Consider the following 25,746-nt stretch of genomic DNA (forward strand, 5'->3'; position numbering starts at 1 on the left):
TGAGAATATGCCAGAAGCAGGCTAAATATCTCACTTAATCATCAGAGTCACTGATTAAAGGTGTACTGTTGTATTCCTATTTTAAAGGTTTTCTTTTAATCTTTACAACATCCTGCAATATAGATATTATCTCCATTTTACATGTGAGGAAACTGTGGCGCAGAATAATTAGCATATTTGCTAGTACAGGAAAAAGCCAGAAATTTGAAACAGTCTGAGTTTGGGTTCTTAATCCTTTGAAATCACTGTTCCTAACCATCTTTCACTCTGCTTCTACTTGGGGTACCTGGAGCATGGATTGCAGATTTAACTAAGGTGTCAAGTATGAGTTACTTGCATTGACTGTAGGCTGAGTTCCACAGTTGACTTTCAGTGGACAAAAACCCATGATCATTTCTTTCCAGAAACGAATGGCAACATCTGAGTTTTGATAGTAATACATATGACTATAAGCACTCGCTGTCATCACCTTAAAATCTTTCATTTCAACCTATGGCAATTCTTCTTCCTGTAAAATATCCAGTGGTCAGAAATTTTGTCCCAATCCAATTTCTTATTAGATTTGATTTGGTCTCCTGGGCAAGCTAAAGCAGGAAGCATTTCCATAGAATATTAGACAGTTGTGCTTGGGGTCGCCACTGCCAGATTATCTTCTCCAAAGTAGGAAAAATACCTTTGTTAAAATAACGCAATGCAGGAACTTTGGACTTAGAGAGTGATAGTTTGTCACATTACTGACTTCCTGTGTAACATGTAAAATTTATCATTTTACAGTAGAATATTATCTGCAGTTTAAAAAATCCATTAAAGTGTGAAATTACTAAAAATTGAGCTTTACTTAATTTTGGTTGGGTATTATATCATGTTAGTCAACAGTATATTTCATGATGTGATACTTTTTAAAATGCACTAAAATACTTTACATTAAAAGCCAACATGTTTGCATAGTGAGTTATATATGCATTAAATTACACATTAATCATACACTAATGCTAATATCACTGACTTTAGGTTGAGAAGAGTAAATTAATTGGCTCCAACAATAGATTTAGAATAATTTATTTTATAGGTACCTTTCCATCAAAAAATTTATCCCTACATCTTGGATGTTTGAATGATTTGAGTCCTGTCTCCTTTAAGATTTGAAACTTCATCTCTAACACGTAGTATTATGAGGTGAGCTCTTTAAGAGGGAAGAAGGCCAAGAAGGCTCAGCCCTTCCCCCACTTTTCCCCCCTCTGTTCTCTCTGCAATATGAGGACCCAGTGTGTATAGTTTCTGGAGGATGCAGCCACAAGGTCTTGTCTATGAGAGCAGTTCTCATCAGACCCCAAACCTGCCAGTGCCTTGATCTCAGCCTTTTCAGCTTCTAGACTGTGAAAAACAAACCTGTGTTCTTTATTAATTATCCAGCCTCAGATATTTTGTGACAGCAGCAGACAGATGAAGACAGAAATCATCTTGTCCTTCTTATTTTCTATCCCTAAGACTTTATAGGTGGCTTGAAACATCACAATTTTTGATTAAACAAACATTTATGGACACTATAGATAAAAAGTGCTCGCAAAATGGGGGAGTGTATAAATACATATGTGGCAAAATGCCACATTCCCTTTCTATCTTTACTCTTCATTAGTCATGTTCATCAGCTTTCCATAGAAGGATTCCCTAAAACAGCTCAGCTCAGCTGTTTTATCTTTGGAATACAGCTTTATTCAGCTGGTCCAGAATGATGACAATATCCTCAAAGATGTTCAATTTGACTTTTGCACTAATTCAGTTTAGCAAGCAACCTGCTTTCATTTTTAGTAGGGCACATAACCATACCATACCAGGCAATTAAATCCCAAGCAAATCCACCTGCAGAACTTCTGACTATCTTCACATTTCCTTTCCTTATATCCCTTAATGTCAGTAAGAAATAAATAGTTTTTCCGATATCATTTCTCACGAAGATAATTTTTCTAGATAATTGGTTATAAGCCACTGAAGAAGCCTGAATTATGGTGTGTGCTCAAAATAAAACAGGTTAAAAGGCAATAAAGGGCTGTTAGGGAAACTGAACTTGTTATACCACTGTTAACCCAAGCAACTAGTTATCTTTGACCTTCACCTTCAATTAAATTTTGTAAGATAATGTCATTTTTTTAGCATGACAAAGTATTTGAATAACTTTAAGTAAATAAGCAGATAAGGAGTTCAGATCTAGATTCTCTGATCTTTTTAAAATAAATTTTTCTATTAATTCAAAACATATTTTCATCATTTTTTCAATATTTGAGGGAATTAATTCTGTTAAATATATTCTTAGTTCTACTTGGTTTCTGCTAGACCTCTCGTTCCTTGACTTAAGGCAATGTATGAGTGACTTTCACAGTCTCATATACTGACTGGGTCTAGGCTTCTGCTACACCATAGAAATTTCTGTCACCTTTGAAACTTTTCTACAATACAACAGCCAAGAGCTTAGCAAGTCTGAGCAGTTGGAGATTTAGTTTTTAATTCTGTTTAAATTTTAAATGCTATTGAGCAGCTGAAATGTAACTAGTGTGACTTAAAAACCTGAATCATAAATTTTATTTCAAGACATTTAAATTTAAACAATCACATGTGGGCAGTGGTTACTGTACTGGACAATGAAGCAAAATAATTATTTTTAAATAAATCGCAAAAGAACATAGCGACTCATGTTTACTTTGAACTCTTCCAGTGGTGATTAAACATTCCATCCTCCTAAGCCTATCTTCAATTCCTCCACTAATGTATGCCATTATAAAAAACATAATACCTCGTCTAATTGACCATTAAATCCAAATGGATTTCTTAAGACTTCTGCTGCTAAGGATGCCAAGCCATAAGCCTTTAACGTCTCCCATCTTATATTTATAATACTTGAAAACATATTTTGCAATGAGAGACTTTTAAAAATAATGAGTCTGTACACTGTGCTCCAAAAGAGATAGGATGCCAATACTTATCTTTAATTTTTAACCATGTATGTGACCAGGCAATCAGACCACTGTCAATTACCTGCCTAGTGGTCAATTTTGCCACTGTAGTCAGCCTAAACAGTCGCTCAAATCACTTGCAGCATGCTTAATAATTGTCAACAAGCCCTAGCGATAAAGGAAATTGACTGGACAGACTGTAATAAACTTGGCTTATGTAATTTATGGAATCATGTTAAAACAACAATAATTGATATTTTACAGTTCCCCCACACTTTAAGTACAGACCACATTCTACTGGCATATTTTAGCCAACCAACGATTCATAAAATGGCAAGATTGGCACAATTTATGAGGTTATACAGTATTTACTGAGCAAATTTATTTGGGGATGCATCGGGCAACATTTGAAGACAAGACAGTCTATGACATCTTGCCAAATTGTAAGGAAGGACTACGAGAAACATGAAAATAAGTATACATATAAAAGTGCTGGCTGTACATTTGTATAGTAGAAGAGCCAGTATCAAGCTGTAAATAAGGCACTCTATTAGCCTATTTACCTAGGAGATTACCCTGGTGAGATCCCTCTTTGTTTTTTAGTGCTGTGCCTTTGGAATTCTGCTCTCCTTTGACCCTGCTGCAGTCAGGGAATTCCTTTCTGTTGAGTGTCTGCTTGAAGGCATGCAAGACCCAGGGATGTCCCTGTGTTCTCTCATTTCATCTCTACAACCTGGGAAGAGGCAGAGTGAATAAAACCTCCACTTTCTAGTTCAGGGAACTGAGGTGAAGAAATCTGATCTAGAATATAGTAGCAATCTTCAGGAACATGATACGAGCTTTCTATTCTATACAAAATCGCCACACTAGTTGAACTCTATTAGAATATTTTTTTAAAAAATTAAATCCAGGGAAGGAGGGAAAAAAGAAAATACAGCTATACCTCTATATAACATATGCTAAAGTCACTCAACCTGGGGGTATGGCTGCTTGCATCCGTCTTTTTAGTGTAAAGAATATAATAGACTTAAGAATATTACTTACAGATCTTAAATATAAAAGGGCTTTATAGATAATTGGGTTGTGGTCTAGCAAATCTGCTTCCTATTCTTACCCAAGCCTTCAAACCTATATGTGGTCCATTTTAACATCCTGTATGATTAAACTGCCTTAACAGCATCTTATAGGACCCCAAATAATAATTCAAAAATTCGCCACATGTGGTATGAAAAGATTAGACACGTCTTAAGCAGGCAAGGACTTAAATCCTGGCTGATAATACAGTGAAGAAATTATACACCATAAAGGCAGGGGGAAAAGAGCAAAGGTTTAGCAAAAGGGAGATATAATCAGAGGACAGAAGCCTTCATATAAATCAAGTCTTTCTATTCTGGGTGATTATTTCATAAACTGGATCTTGGACTGTTGATCTCTCTAAATGATTACTGTAAAATGTATGCACTTTTAGAAACAGTTGCTGGCTGATTTATATTTCAGACGTATTTCCCCTCCGTTTTTATTCCTTGAAAATATGGTTTCCATAATAGAGTTGATATTTTCAAATAACATGAAAAACTTGAAATTCAATTTGTATAAAAGCTATGTAATTTTAGTGCACAATTACTACATCACATTTGGAGAAACGGTGATAAAAGAAACAACCAAGTGCACACCCAGACAAGACCCATTTTCAAAAGATAAAATCATTTTGTCAAGAGAGGAAATATTGATTTTTTTTCTACCCCTCTTGCCTAGTCCAAATAATGAAATCAACCTTGGTATTTCCTCTAAAAGACAGAAAGATGGGCTTAGAAGAAGGGGAAAGAGAGAGATGAGGAGAGAAAGGAAGGAGATAGAGGATCCCTGGAATGTTCCATTTGCCTTGCCAGTTGGCATATTTTTGAGCAGGCTTAGAGGAGATGAAGTGTTCCTTTCCCTAGTAATATTTGTAAATTGCCAAATGGTATTTGGTGTTAACAACAGAAGATAAAATACACATGCAGCACCTATTAGTCATGATAATATAATTTATTTATCCTAATGTCTGTAATAAACACAGCAAGTGAACTACAGCATGCTTTTATTATAAATGAATCGAAGGAGTCGGCTGTTTCACAGAGTGCTCTGCATGACCTTTTCTGTAGGCTGAACTGTTCTCCTCTACCTATCTGCTCATCAAGGTGAGTTAGCCCATGATGAGGGTAATGAAACACAGCCAAGCCAAAGACCTCCCACAGACACAACCCCTACTGCATACAGTGGTTAAAAACAGGTGATCATTCCTATCCCTTACTATCCCCCCTCCCCTCCCCTCCCCTCCCATCTTCCCTCTCTACCTCCTCTGCTGTTGTTCAATTCTCTCCCCTTTTTTTCCCCCCACCCCCTTGTCCCTCATAACCTCTTATAATTTTGTGTATCACTGAAGGTCTCCTACCATTTCCATATGTTTTCCCTTCTCTCTTCCTTTCTCTCCCCCCATTCGTCTAGGAAAGGTAGCAGAATACAACAGTCACTAATATGCCATTGTGTAAAAATGTGAGTATGTAACAGAAGTGAGTCTGTATTATGTATTTGGGGAGTTCAAAACCCAATTGAGTCGAATGTATGAAAGATGATATGTCTTGAGCTCTGTAATGTTTTGAACAATCAATAAAAAAAAAAAAAGAAAAAGTTAAAAAAAAAACAAAAAAAAAAATAAAAAAAAACAGGTGATCAAAGACAGTGCTAATAAAGGCTAAAATATGAAGAGCATTCTAAGGCCATTACCGCTGCCCTTAATGAAAAATAATCAAGGCTCCATCACATTTCTAAAGCTTGCAGGTTCTCCATTTTCATTTTCTGGAGAAATTATTATTTATATGCTCTAACAATACCAAAACAACATGTCTTATTCAATTGGACTTGTAGTGGTTACTATTTAGTTGTCTCATGGTCCTTTATGTTAATTGTTAAGCAAAGTAAATACACACAGAGGCAAGCATCCAGAGAAGACTTCTGCTCACACTTCTTACACTGCTTTCTGCATAGAGAGGAATAAATGTGGTGCAAAGCCTGCTGGGGCTCTCTCTGCAACACAAGGGTGACTGGAGGAAGTAAGCACAGTATAGTGTAGACATAAAAAATAACTATGTAATAAGCTGCGACCATCAGCTAAGGGGCACAGAAGCAAATGCGTGACTCCGAATAGCTTATATTCCATCTAACAATTTCCTATAAGTTCTCTTATCTAAGGACTTTTTTTTTTGATTGTCACATGCTTAGAATTTTCACTTCCCCAAGAAGTTTATGAGATCTCTAACTACATTACTTTTAACAGGTATTTGCCTTTTCTAAAGCACCTTAAGTGGCTCAGAATAGTATTAGGAGCATAGTAGCTCTTCATGATATACAACTATAAATTGAAGTATGCTGTTGTTTTTCTCACACAGTTAACGTTCTATGGGCAATACAAATAAGGATGCTTTTAAAAATTCTTACATTAAAAGTTGCAGAACATGCTGCTGTATGCAAGCCTTATGTATTGAGATATTCATATTCAGTAGTTAGTATTAAAAAGAAAAAATATTTTTGTCCCTTGTTTTACAAATACTGTCATTTAAAAAAAGTAAAAAAGAGAAAATAAAGTTGAAAATATTTTTAAGTTGGATGTTTAGGAACAATGATATTTGTAGAAGAAGAAAAAATAAGTTATTCAGTTTGAGAAAGCAAGATTGACAACTTATGATTTTTATCAGAAATACAATGTAATCATGACTAGTCAGCCATGAAAAGTACAATAAAACAATTCTAAGATAATATTAGGTTTAGGGTAAAGAATTCAAATACCTGTACATATTAGATCTTTTTAAAAAATGCTTAAATTTAAAGTTTCATATTAGAAAACTGAGCAAAATTTTTCTTGATAGAATATTTGAGGTTAAAGTCAATCTTTGTACAATGTGGCATATACCATATATATGTATGTTTATACACACACACACACACACATATATATATATACACATATACATCATATACATATATACATATAAACAAGCACATATATACATGTGTATATGCCTAATTTGATTTTTACTGAACTTTATTAATCAAAAATGCCAAATACTCATAAAATAATTTATTCTCCATATATGAACTATAAGCATTAAATCAATGGAGAGACCGAGGATTCAAATGCTAAATTAACATAGACATTGTGAAATGGAAAGTGGCTTAAATCCACAGGGCAACAACTCGCTCTTACAAGCAGAAACCTCATCAGGGCCAGCTTCATGGGTGCACAACCAGCAAGGTTGGACAAGGTCTCACACTTAGAGGGAAACTGCGTGAAGACTGACTTCATGTCTTGCTGTAATTGTAGTTGTTAACATTTCTTAATTTTTCAGAAAAGTGTCCTTGCATTTTCATTGTGCACCGAATCCTGCAATTGATTTAGCCAGACCTCCCTAGGAGCCTGCATTTTCAGACAATTTCTGGACACCTGTATACATTACTGTGTTTTTGAAGTTATTGTCTGAGAGTTTGTTTGTGTGAGGCAAATATTTACATGACTTGGAAGTCTTAGCCCTTGCCTGGATGAATATATCAATCTTGCCAGGGCAATCTTGGCTAAGACAAAGAAAGAATGAGGATTTTGCCAAGAGTAGATGATCAAACAGTACTCTGATAGCCTATCTTGATTTCTTCTTTGACATGCTGATATAAATCACCGAGGAAGTGAACCCAGTACAGAGATTATTTGTCACATTTCTAACTTATATTTTATCTCCTTCCAAAAAGCATTTGAAGTCATTTTCAAGTTAAACATAGTTTTACATAAAACCAATAGGAACACAAATAAAGGAATATTATTAATTGAAAAGAAAAGGAGCACCGGAAATTGTGTCTAAAATAAGGCTGCGTGTTTCAAATAGTTACTCACGGAATTTAACCTTTAGAATAGAATTTTTAATTAAATATATAAAGCTGGAAAACTTATTAGTAACTCTTGATTCTAAATAACATTGGAGGTCCATAAGAAAAACTAAAACTATTGAAGGTACAGAAATATTTCTTCAATGAACAATTTGGGTGCTCTTCCCTTATAAAAGTTGATAGTATGGAACTGTAACTTGTTTCACAGCTTTACTCTGGGATGAATGAGGTCCATACAGTGATTCAAGTTAGAAGTCAAGGAGACAGTCCAGTGGAGAGCGTCTCCCATGCTTCTGGGGACTCAGTTGGCCTTTGGTACCTTCTTCAGTTGTTATTGCCTGTTTAACTTCTTTAAAAGTCCCTGCAATTTAGAAGTTTTATGCCATTTTTCTTTTACCTCTGATGCTAAAACCGGCCCAGACTAACTCCAGAAAATGTGAGAAAAATCAACGGAGAAGGATTGAACTCAATGGTGGTGATGATGGAATACTGTTGGGCAGGGAGTCACTTTAGGAAATGAGGATGTGAGCTCTGTGGAGGAATGGGGCCATGGATTCCTCTAATCTGCCATTGTGGAGAATGAGGCCTGAGTGAGGAGGCCATCTGTCAAAAGGTCATCTTTCCTATGAAAACCTTCAAGTTAAACACGTTGGTTCAAACACCTGCCTTCCGTTTTCTCGTCTCAAAGAAGTTCTACTAGGAATCCTTACTAAACACAGCCTCTCCCTTTTCATACTCACACTCAGGCTGAGTGGCCACCTTGATGGGTTGAGAACTCTCCCCTGGCCCCCACTCATTGTAGGCAACAACTCGGAAGGTGTACATGGCTTCTGGCTTCAGGTTTCCCACGGTAAGCTGAAGGGACCCAGGCTGGGTTGTATTCAATGCTCGTTCCCTAGGAAATCAAGGTTGAACAGAGAGATTATTTCCAAAATGAATACTTTGGGCCCAGACCTCTACTGGGGTTACAAGAGCTCACTCATTATGGATGACTATGGGACAGAATCAAGAGGTCGGAGGCTTACTATGGAAAATAAACTACTTGAAAGGAACGATAAATAAGTGTGGCAAAGTATTCAGGGAGTTCAAGTTGATGTCATTCTTGATGAAACTCGCAAACTAAAGACTTTCCCTTGACACTTTACAATTAAGAATTCGAAACTCAGGAGAAACAAAGAGGTATTAAAATAAGAAGAAGCATCTGGAATGTAGACAGGAAGATGCATTTTGTACCCATCCGGCTAATGACAGAAATCAAGGTTTCAATTATTCCACAAATTGGTCTTTGTCAGTATTGCCAGCAAATGCATTTATGCCTTTTCTTTCTTTGTAGGAAAGGAGAACACAGATGCTAAGTGTTCCTATGTATGTATGGAGCTTGGGCTCCTGTGGATACTTTAAGTGCACTTATTAAAAGGAAGGAAATTATTTTCTGTGTGAAGAGAAATAGTCAAAAATGTCTGCTTTCCTTTTTCTTCAAGTCTCTTCTACATGAGCTCAATACATTTTACCAATTAAATGCGTCTTCCATGTTGTAAACAAATGGATTTGCTGATCCTGGTGGGATTTAGATATACTTTAAGAGAAGACAAACTATGAGTAGGGATGCTATCAGTAAACATGAGAACTACTGAAATTTTCTTTAAGGGTGCAAAAGATTGTAGACCTCCTAGATATCTTCATTGACCCTTAACATATAATTGTGAACTGAGTAAAGTAGAAATGCTCAACTATTCACTGTTTGTTAAGGTTTCTATCCCTAGATAATATCTCTTAGCTTTCAATGGAATTACAAGTCATGGAGTTTTATTTTATTTTTGGAGATATTTAAAGTGAAGCCTACTTTTCTCTCAGGGAAAATTAGTTTTCCAAAAAGAAGAATCAAAATAAATTGTTCCTAGTGGCATGAATGATGATTACTGAGCCTACGTACACTCGAAATATCATGCAGCAGAACCTGGCTAGCTCATCCTTAAATCAAATTTTTCTTCTTCTTCATATGCTAGACTACATTTCCCAGCCTACTAAACCCTGGATGAAGACATCTGATTGAGTATATGTGATGTGTGCTGATTCACTCTGAGCCTAAAATCACTGCATATAACTAACCCTCCAGATTTTCTTCCTTTACTGTAGACTGGACATAGCCAAGTGTGACGAGCTTAGATTTTACACACTGATCATGGGGAGGTTTACAAGTTTACCAGAATTTTGGAGAAGAGCTGGTGGAGAAAAACTGTCAATTAGGGCATTGTTTTATTTCTTATAGAGTCAGAAGTAGAGATTTGAGTGATTATACATATTAGAGCTTGTTCTATCACTAGCATAATTTTAACCAGTTCAGCTAAATAAGTAAAATATGCACCTTTGTGTGGTTTCCTCAGGTGGGGGCTCAGGATCTGATTCATGGGTATGAAGTTTAATTAGAGAAGATGGAAAGTTCTGTGAACACATGGCGGAGATGGTGGCACAACAAGAAAGAACAAAGTTAATGCCATGGAATTGTGCACTTAAAAATGGTTAAAAGCGCAAATATTATGTTATGTACATGTTAGAACTACCAAGAAAAAAGCACACAATATGAATCTAAACATAGCCTGAGGCTAGACAAATTTTTAGAAATACAGTGTTACGTTGGTAAAGACTGCATAATGAATTCCATCTGGGAGGTCTGGATGGGATTCAGTGTAACCCAAAGTAGCCAAATGTAAGAAACACTGTATGATACTTCAACATACCACAGGTTGCACTGCCATACCCTACCTAACTAAACACAGGTAGGCCAGGAAGTTGCTTTTTAAAAGACAACTTCATCATCCAAAGATCAAAGACCTAAATGTAAGAACTTGAGACTATGAAAACTACTAGACAGAAACACAGGAGGAACCCTTCAAGATATTGTATAAGTGATGATTTTTTTTTTAAATAAGACCACCAAAGAACAGGGAACAGAAGCAAAAATAGACACGTGAGATGAGATCAAGCTACGATGCTTCTGCACAGCAAAGGTAGCTACTCAAGGGGTAAAGAGAGAACCTACGAAAAGGCAAAAGGTTTATGGACTACTTATCTGATTCCATATTCATATTCAAAATATATTAGGAACTCAAAAACCTCAATAGAAATAAAAGGTAATCCAATTGCAAAATAGGCAAATGGTATGAGTAGAAAATTCTCAAAAGAATAAATTCAACTGTCAACAAATTTATGAAAAAATGCTCAATTTCATAAACCATGAAGGAAATACATATCAAAAATATAATGAGATGTCATCGCATCATAGTCAGAAGAGCTGTTACAAAAAAATAAATAAGAAAAAAGAAAAAGGAATGTTGGTGGTAATGTAGAAAACAAGGAGTTCATATATTCTGTAAGGAGAGGAAAGGAAGTTAGTACAGCTATTAGGAAAATGCATGGAGCTTCTTCAAAACACTAAAAACAAATTCCACCATAAATCTTCTAGAAATAACAAATGAATTCAGCAAAGTGGCAGGATATGAAATCAATACCCATAAATCAAATGCATTTCTATTCAATCAGTGATGAATCCACTGCAAGAGAAATTAGAAAAACTACCCCATTCACAATAGCTTCAAAAGAAAAATTACTAGAAGATCAATCTAACAAAAAAAGGTAGAATACCTCTACAATGAAAACTATAGAACACTGAAAAGGAAATTGAGAAGGACCTTAGAAACTTGAAAGATCTCCCATTCTCTTGGATAGCCAGAAATAATGTTGTCAAAATGCAATACTACCAAAAGTGTTATTCAGATTTAATGCAATTCCTATTAAAATTCCAATGACATTCTTTATAGAACTAGAAAAAGAAACCGTGAAATTGATTTGGGAAAATAAGAGACCTAGAATAGACAAAGCAATCCTTAGCGAGAAGACTGAAGCAGGAGGCATCATCATACCAGACCTTACACTGTGCTACAGAGCAATAGTAACAAAAACAGCATGGTATTGGCACCAAAATAGATATGTAGATCAATGTTACAAAATAGAAGACACGAAGACAAACCCACATAAATACGGTAATCTCATAGTATACAAAAGTGCCAAAAATATTCACGGAAGAAAAAGATAGCCTATTCAATAAATGGTGCTGAGAAAACTGGAAATCCATATATAGTGAGATGAAATGAAACTTTTATCTTTCACCCTGCACAAAACTCAATTCAAAGTGGATCAAAAACTTAGGCACTAGAACAGAGATACTGCACTTAATAGAAGAAAAAGTAGGCCCAGAACTTCATGATGTCAGCTTATGACCTGACTTCCTTAATAAGATTCCAAGTACAAGAAGTGAAACTAAGAATCAATAAACAGGATAAGTTCAAACTAAAAAAGTTTCTCCTCAGCAAAGGAAACAATCAATAACATGAAGAGAGAGCCTACAGAATGGGAGCTACGCACACCTCAGATAGAGTACTAATCTCCAGAATATATACAGGACTCAAAAAACACACCTCCCCCCAAAACCCAAATAACCCAATCAATAAATGGGCTAAGGAATTGAACAGATACTTCACAGAAGAAAAAATACAATCAATCACCAAATATGAAAAAAATTTCAATCATCTCTAGAAATTAGAGAACTGCAAATCAAAATTACCCTAAGATTTCATCTCACTCCAGTCAGAATGGGAATTTTCAAGAACATAAATGATAGTAAGTGTTGGTGAGGATGTGGAGGAAAATGTACACTAATACATTGCTAGTGGGACTTCAAATTGGTGCAACCTTTCCAGAAAGCAGTATGGAAATTTGTTAGAAAACTTGGAATGGAACCACCCCTTTGATCCAGTTATCCCACTCCTAGGTTTATACCCAAAGGACTTTAAATCAGCATACTATAGTGACACAGCCACATCAATGTTTATAGCAGCTCAATTCACAATAGCTAAACTATGGAACCAGCCTAGATGCCCTTCAACAGATGAATAGATAAAGAAAATGTGGTACATATACACAATGGCATATTACGCAGCCTTAAAGAAGAATTAAATTATGGCATTTGCTGGTAAATTGATGGAGCTTGGGAATATCATGTGAAGTGAAATAAACCAAACCCAAAAAACCAAAGACCAATTTATTTCTCTGAGAAGCAGATGCTGATCCATAATATAGGATGAGGAGGGAAGAATGAAGGAACTTTAGATTGTGCAAAGGGGAGTGAAGGGAAGGGTGGGGGTATGGGGATTGGAAGGATGATGGAATGAGATGGACATTATTACCCTATATACATGTAAGATTAGACTACCATTGTGACTCTGCACCATGTACATCCAGAGGAATGAGAAGTTGTGTTCTACTTGTATACAATGTGTCAAAATGAACTCTACTACCATATATAAATAATTAGAACAAATTACAACATTAAAAAAATACTAAAAACAGAAACTGAGCTACCCTATTCCTGGGTATGTATCCCAAGATATAATATCAGCATATCAAAAATATAACTGCATACCCATGTTTAGTGTGATACTATTCACAATAGTTAGTATATGGAAGCAACCCAGATAACCACCAATAGAGGAATGGATAATGAAAATATGGCTTATATACACAATGCAATATCATTCAGCCATAAAAAGAATGATATCATTTTCAGCACAACTAATGGAGCTGAAGGAGATTATGTTAAATGAACTAAGTCAGTTACAGAAAACCAAACACCATAAATGCATGCTAAAAATATAAGCTAATATGAATGTAGAATTGTGGTTTGTAGAATCCTGAAAGGATGGGTTGAAGGGAATATGAGAGGTTAAATAAAGGGAGCCAAATATAAATAGATAGGAAGAATAAGTTCTGGTGTTGTACATCACAGGGAGTGACTACAGTTCACAATAAACTAACGTGTATATTATGCATAACTGGTAGGAATTCAAGGACTCCAAACACCAAGCAAGGAGAGAAAAATGTTAATTACCCTGATATGATTAGTACAGACTACACACATGTATTGAAATATCACACCACATCTCATAAATATGCACACTTATTATGTGCTAATCAAAATTTTTTTAAATGTTGAGGTAGATGGAAATGCTAATTATTCTGATTTGATCATTACACATATATATAAAATTATTACACTCTATTCCATAAATTTGTACAATTTAAGTAATTAATTTTAAATAGGAAACCTTCATAATTAGATTGTATGTATTTTCATCAGAAATTTTATATACACTGCCTCACAAGTCCTTTGATATAGATAGAATAGTTTATCATTATTTTATAGACACAAATGTGCAATTAATATAAATTACATGATTCTTTCCCACAGGACTTACAGTTGTGGGTATCACAGTTACTACAGAAATAAAAAACTCTATCCTCTAAATCCAGATTTGACATCACTCAATAATAATGGTGAAACAAAAGACCTCTTTGAATCATAGGTCTGGGTAGAAGACATGGTATCCTAAAGGGGACAGAGGCACAATGTGTCTTTGGAAACCACTGTGAGGAGGAGTAGTCTCTCCTCTGCTTTGAATCATTCCATTATATCTTTTCTGGACTTTCAACACTGTAGTTGTCATCAGAGATCAGATTTGCATATTAAATTTCTTTGGCATCTATAAGAAAAGTGACTTTATTTTTAGACCTACACACTAATTTTGATAAAACCAACTATGTTCCAGATCTTGCTGGTATAACCCTTGAATAGTGTTCCTCAAATGATTAAAAAGGTGAGAAAACTTGAACATGCCCAGGTAAGAATATTGAAGATCACATAATGAAAACATCACTCATATGTAAAAAAGACTCTCTTGTATGAGAAGACAGTTTCAGGTTTCCATAATATCCATCAATCTCTGAATAATATCCCAAATACAAATATTCACACACACACAAATTATTCTCATTGATATGGACAGATGGAATTGCTTCAGTCTTACAGAAATTGTGACAAAGCACCTTTAGAAAACACTTCTATGGCATTTCTCTGTAAAATACAATCTAAACATATTCATTGCGCTTGCTCAGCAAGCCTAGCTTCAGGACATCACATCCCTCTTATAGTAACATGCTTGCACTACCCTGGTCTAACCACTAGATTCTTCAACGTAGGCTCTGAGTCATCTTACACAATGACTGATGCACTTCAATGCTAGGTGCTGTTCTGAAATCTGCTCATCACAGCCAAGTGAGGTCACAGTCAGACTCTACGTAGGTGTGTTTTCCAATGATACGCTGCATGTGAACCATCTTAAGGCGAAACCACCGTGCCCAGGAGACAACGCAGCGTCTTTCATAAATGGCAGTGGCTGCTGTTATTTTATCATTAGAATAAAATACCACCAGGACATCATTAGGAAGTAAGTCGTTTGAGTCCAAGAAGAGGACTTGTCTACAAAATATGTAGAACCAGGATTCCGAGGAGATAAAAAGCACACAAAAAGGTTTCACTGTCATGTAGGCCTGCTTCCCAAATAACAATAACAAAAACCTTATTAATATTTTCTAATAGATCAATTTGGTTTGGAGACATAAGTTTAAACCAGTAGTTCATAGACAGAACTACTGAACCAGTTCCACTAGTGAAAACGAATGTTTGTAGGGACAGGGACTTTGCTGACAGGCTTAGAGAAGTAGCTCCCTGAGATGCTCAGCACAGCTCCGAAGGTCTGTGGCATCTGAGGTCCCCACTGGTGCCTGGGCTTCTGCTGCCAAGCTTCTGTCCCTTTGCTTCCTTGGGTACTACTGGGGGTGACGTCCAACTGCTGAAGTGACATAAATGCATGGTGGGAAGAAAGCGTGTCTTGCCATATTATCCTGCACAATTTGCTCAGTCACAAGCTGCAAAGGTTAGCAGGAGAGTTTTGATTTTGTTCTCCAGGCTTTATTAGCTATAAACACAGCATCACACCTTATTTCCCAACAGTTAAGTAAGGTCTGGGTTTGGAAGGGCAGCTGATTATGCTGGGTTTCTCTGGCCCCGTAACTGCCTGACACAAGGCCATCCCGACTAGCTAGACTCCATCATCTCTACACTGAAGCACTTAGTAATTAAGGGTTTCTTTCTGCTCACTCTAATCCATACTCCTGTGTAAATGGGCAGATAAACACTTAGAGCTCTGAGAAAAGGTGAACCCTTGATGTGAGAAGTTTGCCCAATTATCGTGTGAGGATGTTCTGCTGCCTCTCAGGGAAATCCAGTGAGTTGAAGACATAATTACTCTTCAAATGTGCACCGCTCAGTCTGTGCCATCTAGAATCCAATCCCTGTGAATTTACTTGTAGAATATCCAGAATATTGAATACATGAAGTCTGACTCCTTGGGATGACTAAGAAACAACCACAGGCAACTTACCTCTTTGACCATTACAAAAGGATCACAAGAAGTTAGTAAAAAACAAATATTGACTTCTTATACATTTTAGTGTTAGGTGTGTCAGGTCCTGATTTCTTGGAAAACACCTGCCTGTATTCTAGAAGCACACACTTTGATGCAGTAACAATGATGCTGCTGCTTTGCTGATCTCAGTCAGTGTAACTGTTTTAAGTGTCTACACATTTTGAGTCATGAAGTCAAATGTGGTAGCATGAATGAATGCACCTTGTGGGAGCCTCACTGAGACCTAATCCTGCACCTGGAATCTGTCCCTGCTCTAGTACATTCTTGCAATGTATTGGATTATAATAGCAGCTTTTCCTAGTTCTTTGTCATGGGTCCTTCTCATTCTTTCTACCTGTTATTTACAGACATCCTTTCTAATATGCATATTCTGTCAACTCCATGCACATGACCTAGAACTGGCTGATGTTCTAAAACTAATACAATCTCACCTCCTTGGGATGGTCCAGAGACCTTCACGGTGTGGACCAAACCTTTTCACAGGCCTCTGCAATGACCCACCTGCTTCATCCATGCCCCTGGCTGCCTCTGCCTTTTCTGCTTATGCCTTTGGTTTGGTTTGTTTCATTTCAGTCGGCCTGGAGTTATGTTCTTTGGACTCAGACTTCCTTCTCAATTTGGCAAGAACTGGTTTCAAATGAAATTTTCTATTTCCTACTATCACTTCATGTAATTCCAAGCAGCATTAAATGTTCTCTCTTAGTATTTTGGTGGTTCTTGGTTGATGCACTGAGTATAGCCCATAGGTCACTATATTAATGGACAAGCCTGTCTCTTTGACTTGATTGTGAATTACTTTAGGAGAAACCATATTTCACACACATTTTGTTCACATTCAGCATTTATACAGACTGAGTATAAAAAGTAGCCGTGTTGCTGATGTTTATAATTTTTCAATGAATGCATAACTAAATGTAAAAAAAAAATTAGGATAGTAACTGAATAAAAAATGCCTAAAAAGCTATATTTTGATTTCATGTCCCATCCCCATTTATCTGGGTCATCTTCACCATGCTCCTTCACTTTTCTGAATCTTGATTTCATACCTGGAAACAAGAGAATGGGATCTACTCAAAGATTTTCTACTCTAATATTCTTTATTGAGAGTAGAAAATCTCCTATCTCTGTTTTTTTTTTTTGTTTTGTTACATTTTGTTTTATTTAGCTGAGTTCAGAACTTATGTTCTAGTCTCTAGAACACATGGAAATACATACTGTCTTAGCTGAATGTACTAGGGTGTTAATGCTTAGTTAAGATGGTGAGTTGAGCAAATAAATTATCTGTTGAGGGTGGCTAGTACCTAACTAGTTGATTCTATGAGAGACAATTACATTAACATTTTTTTTTGGTAGGGAAGAAATTATATTTGATGAAAAGATTTTTAGCATCTCCTTTGTATCTATTTTACTTGCATTTTTATTCCTTTTAGGAGTGTGAGAATGGTACAACAATGAAAATATTTTAAAACTGACATATGGTGTTTATTGGAACAGAGCTCATGGTGATAGAAGCAATAACCCCCTACCCTAAGTCCTCTGTCCCTGACTGTTCTAAAACTGTAGATTTTGGAAGCACTGCCATTTAAGAGGGAAGGAGATTCTGAGAAGACTCAGTGCCAGATACAGCATAAGGAGAAACAGAGTCTGTCTTGTCACAGGCATTTCTAGTACTTCCAATAAATTTTGGTTAAAAATTCTTGTTGTTTTCCTCAAATTGCAAAAAACATAGACCTAGGAACAGACTTTTAAAAAATTTGCTTAATATAATTTCTGCATCAATGTTAGTAGAGGTCCAGGAGACTAATGATATAACACATAGCTATTGCAACAACAAATTTGAAGCTACTTTTTTTGTGGATGGGGGTAGGGAAAGATTTTAGTTTCAAATTATATATTTTGCATAATTTCAGCCTCTATTTTCTGGATGAACATGACTCATTTCTGGGTCCTCTTCTTCTGATTCTTTGGGATGAGCCATTCTGTTCTAGCTGCAGTGGCTCTGCACCTGCCAGATTCCTGACCTACACCTTTGACCCAGTCCTCTCTGAGCACCAGACTCTTACTTTTGAGACCCCTCTTAACCTCCCTGCTACAATGTTCTAACAGGTATGGCAAACACAACGTGCCTGAAACTGAACTTGTGGTCTTTATTCCCAAGCCTGATGCTTTCCAGCATCCCAATCTTAAGAGAATTGTACCCCTTTCTACATTGAAACACAGCTGACACCTGGCAACTGTCCTTGGCACCTCCTGTTCCCTCACCAATCACATGCAATTCATCCACTGGACCTAACCACTTTGTTTCCTTAATATAAATCTCTCAAATTTCGTTTCCCCTTCTCCATCCCTATTGTCAGATCCTTCATCTGAGCCATGATTGTTATCTCCTGCCTGGACATCTGTGGCAGCCTGTGGCATGTCTTCTGCCCTCTATTTAGGTAACCTCTGGTCTAAGCCCCTCTTTTCCACTCACAGAAGTCTCTTAAGATTACTCTCCTGACTCTGGTAGAACCATACAAACACACTTATATTTTCTCATAGAAGCATGTTCCTCTCCAAGAGGGCTCTTAACTCAGTGTGCATGTAAATATTCACCAGTAGGATGATCCTCCCAAGATTTCTAAATGCCTTCCAGGGAAGTTTTTGAGTTCTCTACTATTTTCAAACCAGTGCTTGACACCATTTAAAAAAAAAAAACCCTCACATTTATTGTTTAAGTGACTAATGGCTTATCCAATATTTATTGTTTAATAATGGCTTACCCATTTTCATATGCTATTTAAAGATGGCATCTTTTTTCCAGTATGCCTTAAATCCATTATAAGAAAAAAAATCTCTATACTTTCACTCGACCATCTAAGAATATTATGAGATAAAAGGGCCAGGCTTTCACATTGGACAAAGAAGCAGAGATCCTGAAATGACGGCTAACTTTGACAAGGGTCATGCCAGGGCCAATATGATGCTTTGGATTCTCAATCTTGTCCTCTTTCCATCACAATACACTCCCTTCATGGATAACAAGCTGCATCAGCTGCAGAGTCCTCAACTCTGAAGAGCAGGGAAAGAATATGTAAACACCATGTTGAAAATGTAACGTACAGTGAATTGCAAAACGAATCCTCCATGTCAGTCACTCAAAGCTGGTCTCTAATCCTGAGCAGTGGGCAGAGGTTTTCCAAGGCAGCATAAAGCAATAGAAAGAATCAGTGCTGAAAGCTGGAAGACCTGGTTCTAGCCTTTGTTCTATAGTAAAATAGTGTGTGACCTTGAACACATCAGGGCAATCTTGGAGTCTTCCATGCTTCATTTGCAAAGTGGAGATACCAGCCCCTTATCAGCCTACCTCAGTGTTATTGTGAGGATTAAAGTGAATGATGCTCATAAATGTGCTTTAATTTGCTCATATAAACTCCCACTGTACTTTCTATGTACCTCTTTTGGGGAAATATCTTTTACTGTATGTGTATAGTAAGGAGATCACTGGACTAGGAACTTTGAATTTAAATCTCAATTCTAATATTTACTGGTTGTGTAGCTCCTTAGGCCCTATGTTTGAGTCTTTCTAGACAGATTCACCTCTATAATTGTGATTATCATAACCACAATATCTGAGGATCAAATGGCCTAATGCCTGTGAAAGCAATAAATTCCTCACTAAATAAGAGTCAGGAAAGGCCTCTGTATCTCATTCATTTTAATTTCCAACCCACGCAATAATTTGCACATGGCACTGGTCAACAAGAACTGAGGACACCAGGCAAAGGAAAAGTATTTTAGGCACTTTCAAAAAACTTCATTTAACACATAGCTCAATGTTATATATCAGCTACTATTATTATGACACATGAGGAAACAAGTCACCAAGAACTGGCCCAACCCCATTGGCTGGTAAATTTCAGACTCGGTATTCAAATCTACGTGGTTCAATTCTATAATCACAGAGTCTTAACCTATAAACTATGCTGTGTGACATTCCCTAGGTAATTTTTCGATTAATAAATGAAAGGTATAAAGTCCTTTACATGAATAAAACTCATTAGTGAGATTTAATAATGGCAAATAAGTGATACAGATCACCTTCACCATTAAGTCAGAAAACGATTAGAAAGAAGCATTCAGAAGAAATTCATGTCATAATTCTATAAATATGGAGAAAGTTTAGTTCTGTTCCATGTTAGTCCACAAAAGGAGCAAGGGATTTAGAACACTTGACATGGACTCAGGCTTGCATTAAAATCTGGTTCTACTACTTCTTAGGTCCATATGAGGGGTGGGAACTTCTATCAAGTCTCATCTCAATAATACTTTATTGTGAGGATTATGAAAGGAAATTGATAGAAGGTGCTTAGGCTGATATCTGGAACAGGGAGTGCTCAACAATTGCTTGCGATCATGGTTGATGCTACCTTTATGGTCTTGGGCATGGAACTTTTCCCTTCTCTGAGCTTCAATCCCTGAACGTTTAAATGGAAACAAGTCAGATTTTGATCTCAAAGATCACTTTAGTTCTAATGATTTGTAGTTACTCTCAGATGTATGAGAAGCAATCACTTTACCCCATATCCAGTTTTTAGGTTTTGGAATGTTCAATATTGCACTTGAATTATAGACATCATTTACCAGTCAGACAGATAAATGATAATCTGAGCTTGAGTAATTTGCCTAAATTAGTGCTAATCTGAGGCAAAAGTTAAACCTGCTACCTTTTAGAAAGCTATTGTATTGAGGAGCTAAATAAACCTACAAGAGCAAACAAACATCACAGCTAACCCTTCGAGACATATGGCATATATTTACTCTAGTTGAGAGCCAGAAAATAGAAAATAAATGGGAATATTGGAATCAAGTTTTAATATCAACTTTTATTTTTCTCTCAATTTAATAAGATTTTACTGAACTGCAGTCAGTGGTTTTTTTAGCTGTTCAATAACACAATTTATTTTAACAATTTGTTTATTAGGAAAATATTTATTAAGATATTTATTATCACACCTGTTTCTCTGTGATCCTAATCCTATCAGTTCTGATCAGTAAAATTCTACATGGAGCATGGTGCCACACTTGGGTATGGAATGGAATAAGCCCTATTCTCAATCATTAGGGAGGGAAATATATACATATATATTTGACCAAACATAAACTATAAAACCTGATGTAAAATATCATAGTAGTAATGCAGTCGACATGAAGGGAAGGGATAAAGGAAAAGCCAATTGCTGGACTGTGGAAACTTTCACATAGTATTGACATTTCAGTTAGGGCTTCAATTCAACAAACCTTCAGTGAGTCTCTACTGGGTGTTAGGCATTGCTCTTGGTGCTAAAAATAGCTCAGTAGATAAAAGAGATCAACACAACCCTTTTCACATAAATATATTCTGATGGAGAGAAAGAACACAGGAAATGATAGGGGCCAGGAAAGACCTTAAAGGAAAGGTGACATTTCAGCAAAGATTTAGTGGAGGTTCGGGAATGACCCAGGTATGTGTCTAGGGTACAATGGACAGTCTAAGCAAGCTTCAAGGCAAATACAGATATATGAAGGGAAGAGCCTGTTGGTATAGAGGGCAAACTGAAGGGAGCCAGTGAGGCAGGACAGGAGTGGGCAAACAGGAAAACAGAAAGAACAGTGAGCAATGAGGGCAAAGGAGGAACAAGGGGCCAGGGAAGGAAGGTTTTCTGTTAATTATCTGAATGAGACAGGAAGTCATTAGAGGGCTCTGAATCAGAGAAATGACATTATACAACTTGTGTTTTAAATGGATGACTCAACTGCTATGGTGAGGCCAGAATTGGCTGGTTACAGTAATAACTTTTGATGAGACATAATCATATCTTAAGGAGAAGGGGTAAGGAGAATTAGGACTCAGTGTATGTTTTATTTTCATTTGCTTACCTGATCTTAGTTTATGTTGTAAAACTGAAGCAATAGTAAACTTGAATAACAGGATGAACTATTCTGTGCCCAACACTCAGCCAAAAATGTGAAATCATAGCCATTCTTTCTGTTTTATTTTATAGAAATACCAGATATCATATAGGTTCATGGATTTCAAACATTTTGATGATACTGACAAAACTTACTGATGCATTTGATATAGAGTGTGAAAAGAAAAAAACAAAACAAAACAAAGAATCTAAGAATTAATCCAACAATCTTGGATAGATTCATGTTAATGGTGAAATTTCAAAAATATGGATGAAAACTCTGGAATGGTATGTATTTGGTGGGAAGAGTTGGAGATAAAGGAAAAGAGGTATTTGGTTGTGTCCATAAATTTCAGATACCATGGGACATCTTGATAAGTCAAGTAAGAAAATAGATATATGAGTTTTTACTGCAGGTAAAATTTTAGGACCAGAGATATGAATTTAGATTTGTATCCGTATAAAGTCATGGATAGAATATGAAGTTACGAAGTGCATGAAAAGAGATCCCTCAGGCCTGAGTCCTGGGGTAATTCCATATTCACAGATCAAGGAGACTGGGAGTTAAATGTATAAGAACTCGGAAGTGAATGGCTGGAGGGGGCTGCAGTAGCCCTAGGAGAACTTGTGTAATGGAAACCAAATGAAAAGTGAATATCATGAAAAGGGCAGTAATCAGATGAGACAAAGCTTGCTGATGGCCAAGTAACATGAGGACCAGGAACTAACTACAGGGTCTAGCAACATGGAGGTCATTGGTGGATCTTGATCAGCGAACATGTGCAAGGAAATACTAGGGGCAAAGTCATGATTGGAATAGGAGGGTGTGGAGTGGCAAGACAATTCAAGACACATTGTTATAAAAGAAAGAAGAGCATAGAGCAGTGGAGGAGAGGGCTGTAGCATCAAGGGAGAATTTGTAGCAATGGAAGATACAACTGCATTCTTCTATGCTAATAGATATTACCCCCAACTGGGGGAAAATGATGTAGGAGAGAAAAATGGCAGAAGATGTGCTCTTCCATGTTTCATGAAAGGATAAATTCTAATACAAAGTTAAGACTTGGTAAAAATTATAGGCAGTTTTTTTTTTAAATAGAAACTTAAGGAAATATGGATTGCATGCTTAAAAACTCATCGGGGTAGATAAATCAGGCCTGGAATCTTGTAGAACTTCCTTTCTGATTTTCCAGGAAAGTAAAAATAAGGTTGAAAAAGAAAGAAGAAAATGAAGAAAGTGTTAAACATGCAAGAAGAGGGGGAAAGGCATGAAATATGGTTGGGAGTACTAGGAGAGAGGCTGACATGACTGCAGCTTAAATTTCAGTGGCATCAAGAGGCGAATTAGAAGCTACTAACTAAAGTGAGGTGAGTGGGCCCAGTGATACCTTTCCTTGAGCTGGATTCAATGACATGAGTGCCAGGATTGGTGGGGAGGTATATTTGCCTGTTAGATTTTGCTACACAAGTGATATTAAATAAGAGAGTGGAAACCATAACATGGGTGTGCGACAGCACGGGTTTAAAATTGCCTGTGCAATTTTAACTGTACAGTGAGTGAAGGAAAACAGGAAGGATGAGGGATAGGAAAACACCACAGGATCAATGAAGTATATAAATCCCTGTGGAACCAAAGGTTTTCTGCAGGAAAAGATCAACATGAAAAATGGCAAGACGAGAGTGTGGAGTGTGAGTCCAGAGGCTGGTGTTTGAAATGGGGATAATGCAGACATTTTCATGAATGCAGATGAGGACTGTCGGGTGACCCTGGAAGTGAGAGACCCCTGGGGAATGGTGGACTGATGCTCAGGCTTAAAAGATAAGGAAGGTTTTGATAGAAGAGGAAAAGAAAAATTAATTTTATAAACAGGAAACTGAGCAGTTAGGAAAATAAATGATTCACACAAAAATATTTCTTCCTCTCTTTCTTCATCTTCCTTCCCCTGAGTCTTGTTCTCAGTTTCTCTTTCAGTGTCTCAGTTCACACCATTCTCAACCCCTTTGCTCTACCTGTGTGCAGTGACCACCCTGGATGCTTTACCTGAATTCCCTCCGTTGGCCATCATGGGAAGCCTGAGAGGTAGCATTTCTGTTTTCATCCATTCTAAAGGAGAGGTGTTATTTGTTTTGTTCATGACTAATACATTGGGTCAATGGTAAGAACACTCTCAAATCCAGCCAGGTGGACTTTTGTGGCATATTTTTAAACATTTTGTGTTATAGGAACCACACTCTACCTATGTATAGATTGGGGCTAGACTTTCATTCAAAGAAACATGGAAGTTTCTGTGCATGTGTTTACACAGAGATATCATTATATGTAAATGCAAGAACATTCACATTTTTTTCAGCAGTGAGTCAGTGATCCTAACTGTATTTCAAAAAGATAGCTACTGAACATAAGGAGGATGGATTGGACGGCAAGAAGATATTTCCAGAGACCAGGTGAGTGAAGATTAAAGTGAGAATAAAAGATGCACGGTGGACTGAGCCGAGGTGGACTTGAAAGGCCTTGGTGATGAATGGCAGTGGTGAGAGGCAGGAATGAGTAAAATATCAGCTGTTTTTTGCTTGGTCAGCTGGAGGGAAGGTACTAACATAAACTACGGGAAGAATGGGAAAACATATTTAAAGAGGAGACAGCGAGTGTGGTTTGGGGCATGTTGAATTAAATGTGCCTCCAGGAAACCCAGCTACATGCATGGAGATGATTGGGCAAAATCTATGACCCCAGCCTTCACAACTGCACACACTAAGGTCCAAAAGTCCTCCGAGGTGTCATAATGTTGCGGAATTAGTTGCAGAAAGAGGACAAAAGCAAATGCTGTTGGTAATAAGATAATAAATGATCTTAGCATTAGGCTGTGTGTTTCTCTCTGTTGATTTTGTTCATTTTAAAGTCAGGTCAAACTGCAAATGAAAAATAGGAATTTTAAAAGGATATACTTTAACTATTCTGTCATCTAGAAAGAAAATCATTTTTGGGCCCAGAGTGAGTAGAGTTGCTTTGCACCACTTGATCATACTGCAGCATCTTGGACTCTCTCAAGGACACCCCATCCGATACCCTGTGAATTCTAAGGAATTCCTGGAGATAGCTGTGTGCTCAAAGCACTCACACATCCAGAGGCTAGAGGATTAGCACAGGAATCTCTGTTCCTCCCCAGGTGGAACTTAGCCAACACCCAAGATCTACCTAAGATCTAAAAACCAAATTTCAAAATCTTAACATGGTGATATATCTTAAGAAGAAAATGTTAAGAAAAAAAAAACCCAAACAGACAATGGCTATCTTAAAAGCAGTCATATACAATTCACTGTTGCCTAGTCAAAAATAGGATGTACAACAATGATTTCTACCAAATACTAGCGATTTCTGCTATGGCTCATAAGAACCAACCTTAATTTTATCCTAACAAAAATCATGCAAGGCAAGGATAATTATTATTTCTCCTTATTCAAGAGTAGAATAAGACTGAGAAAGGTCATTGTTGAGATGGCATAACATCAACAATAGAGTTGGGGTTACAAACTAGCTACGTGGTTCTCTTTATGCTTTGTTCTATATTAATG

General features: G+C 36.8%; 1 protein-coding gene across 7 annotated transcripts in view; it reads right to left on the reverse strand.

Annotated features, from left to right (window-relative positions):
* Positions 1-25,746, reverse strand: part of Dcc (DCC netrin 1 receptor) — a 1,068,266-nt gene that overhangs the window by 298,450 nt on the left and 744,070 nt on the right. For all 7 annotated transcript variants that reach the window (XM_040273028.2, XM_040273020.2, XM_021725006.3 and 4 more), the window contains exon 9: positions 8,603-8,757. In XM_040273028.2, coding sequence (XP_040128962.1) covers positions 8,603-8,757 — 155 coding nt within the window. The remainder of the gene's footprint in view (positions 1-8,602; positions 8,758-25,746) is intronic.

The sequence above is a fragment of the Ictidomys tridecemlineatus genome, chromosome 13, assembly GCF_052094955.1.
Source record: "Ictidomys tridecemlineatus isolate mIctTri1 chromosome 13, mIctTri1.hap1, whole genome shotgun sequence".
NCBI lineage: Eukaryota > Metazoa > Chordata > Mammalia > Rodentia > Sciuridae > Ictidomys > Ictidomys tridecemlineatus.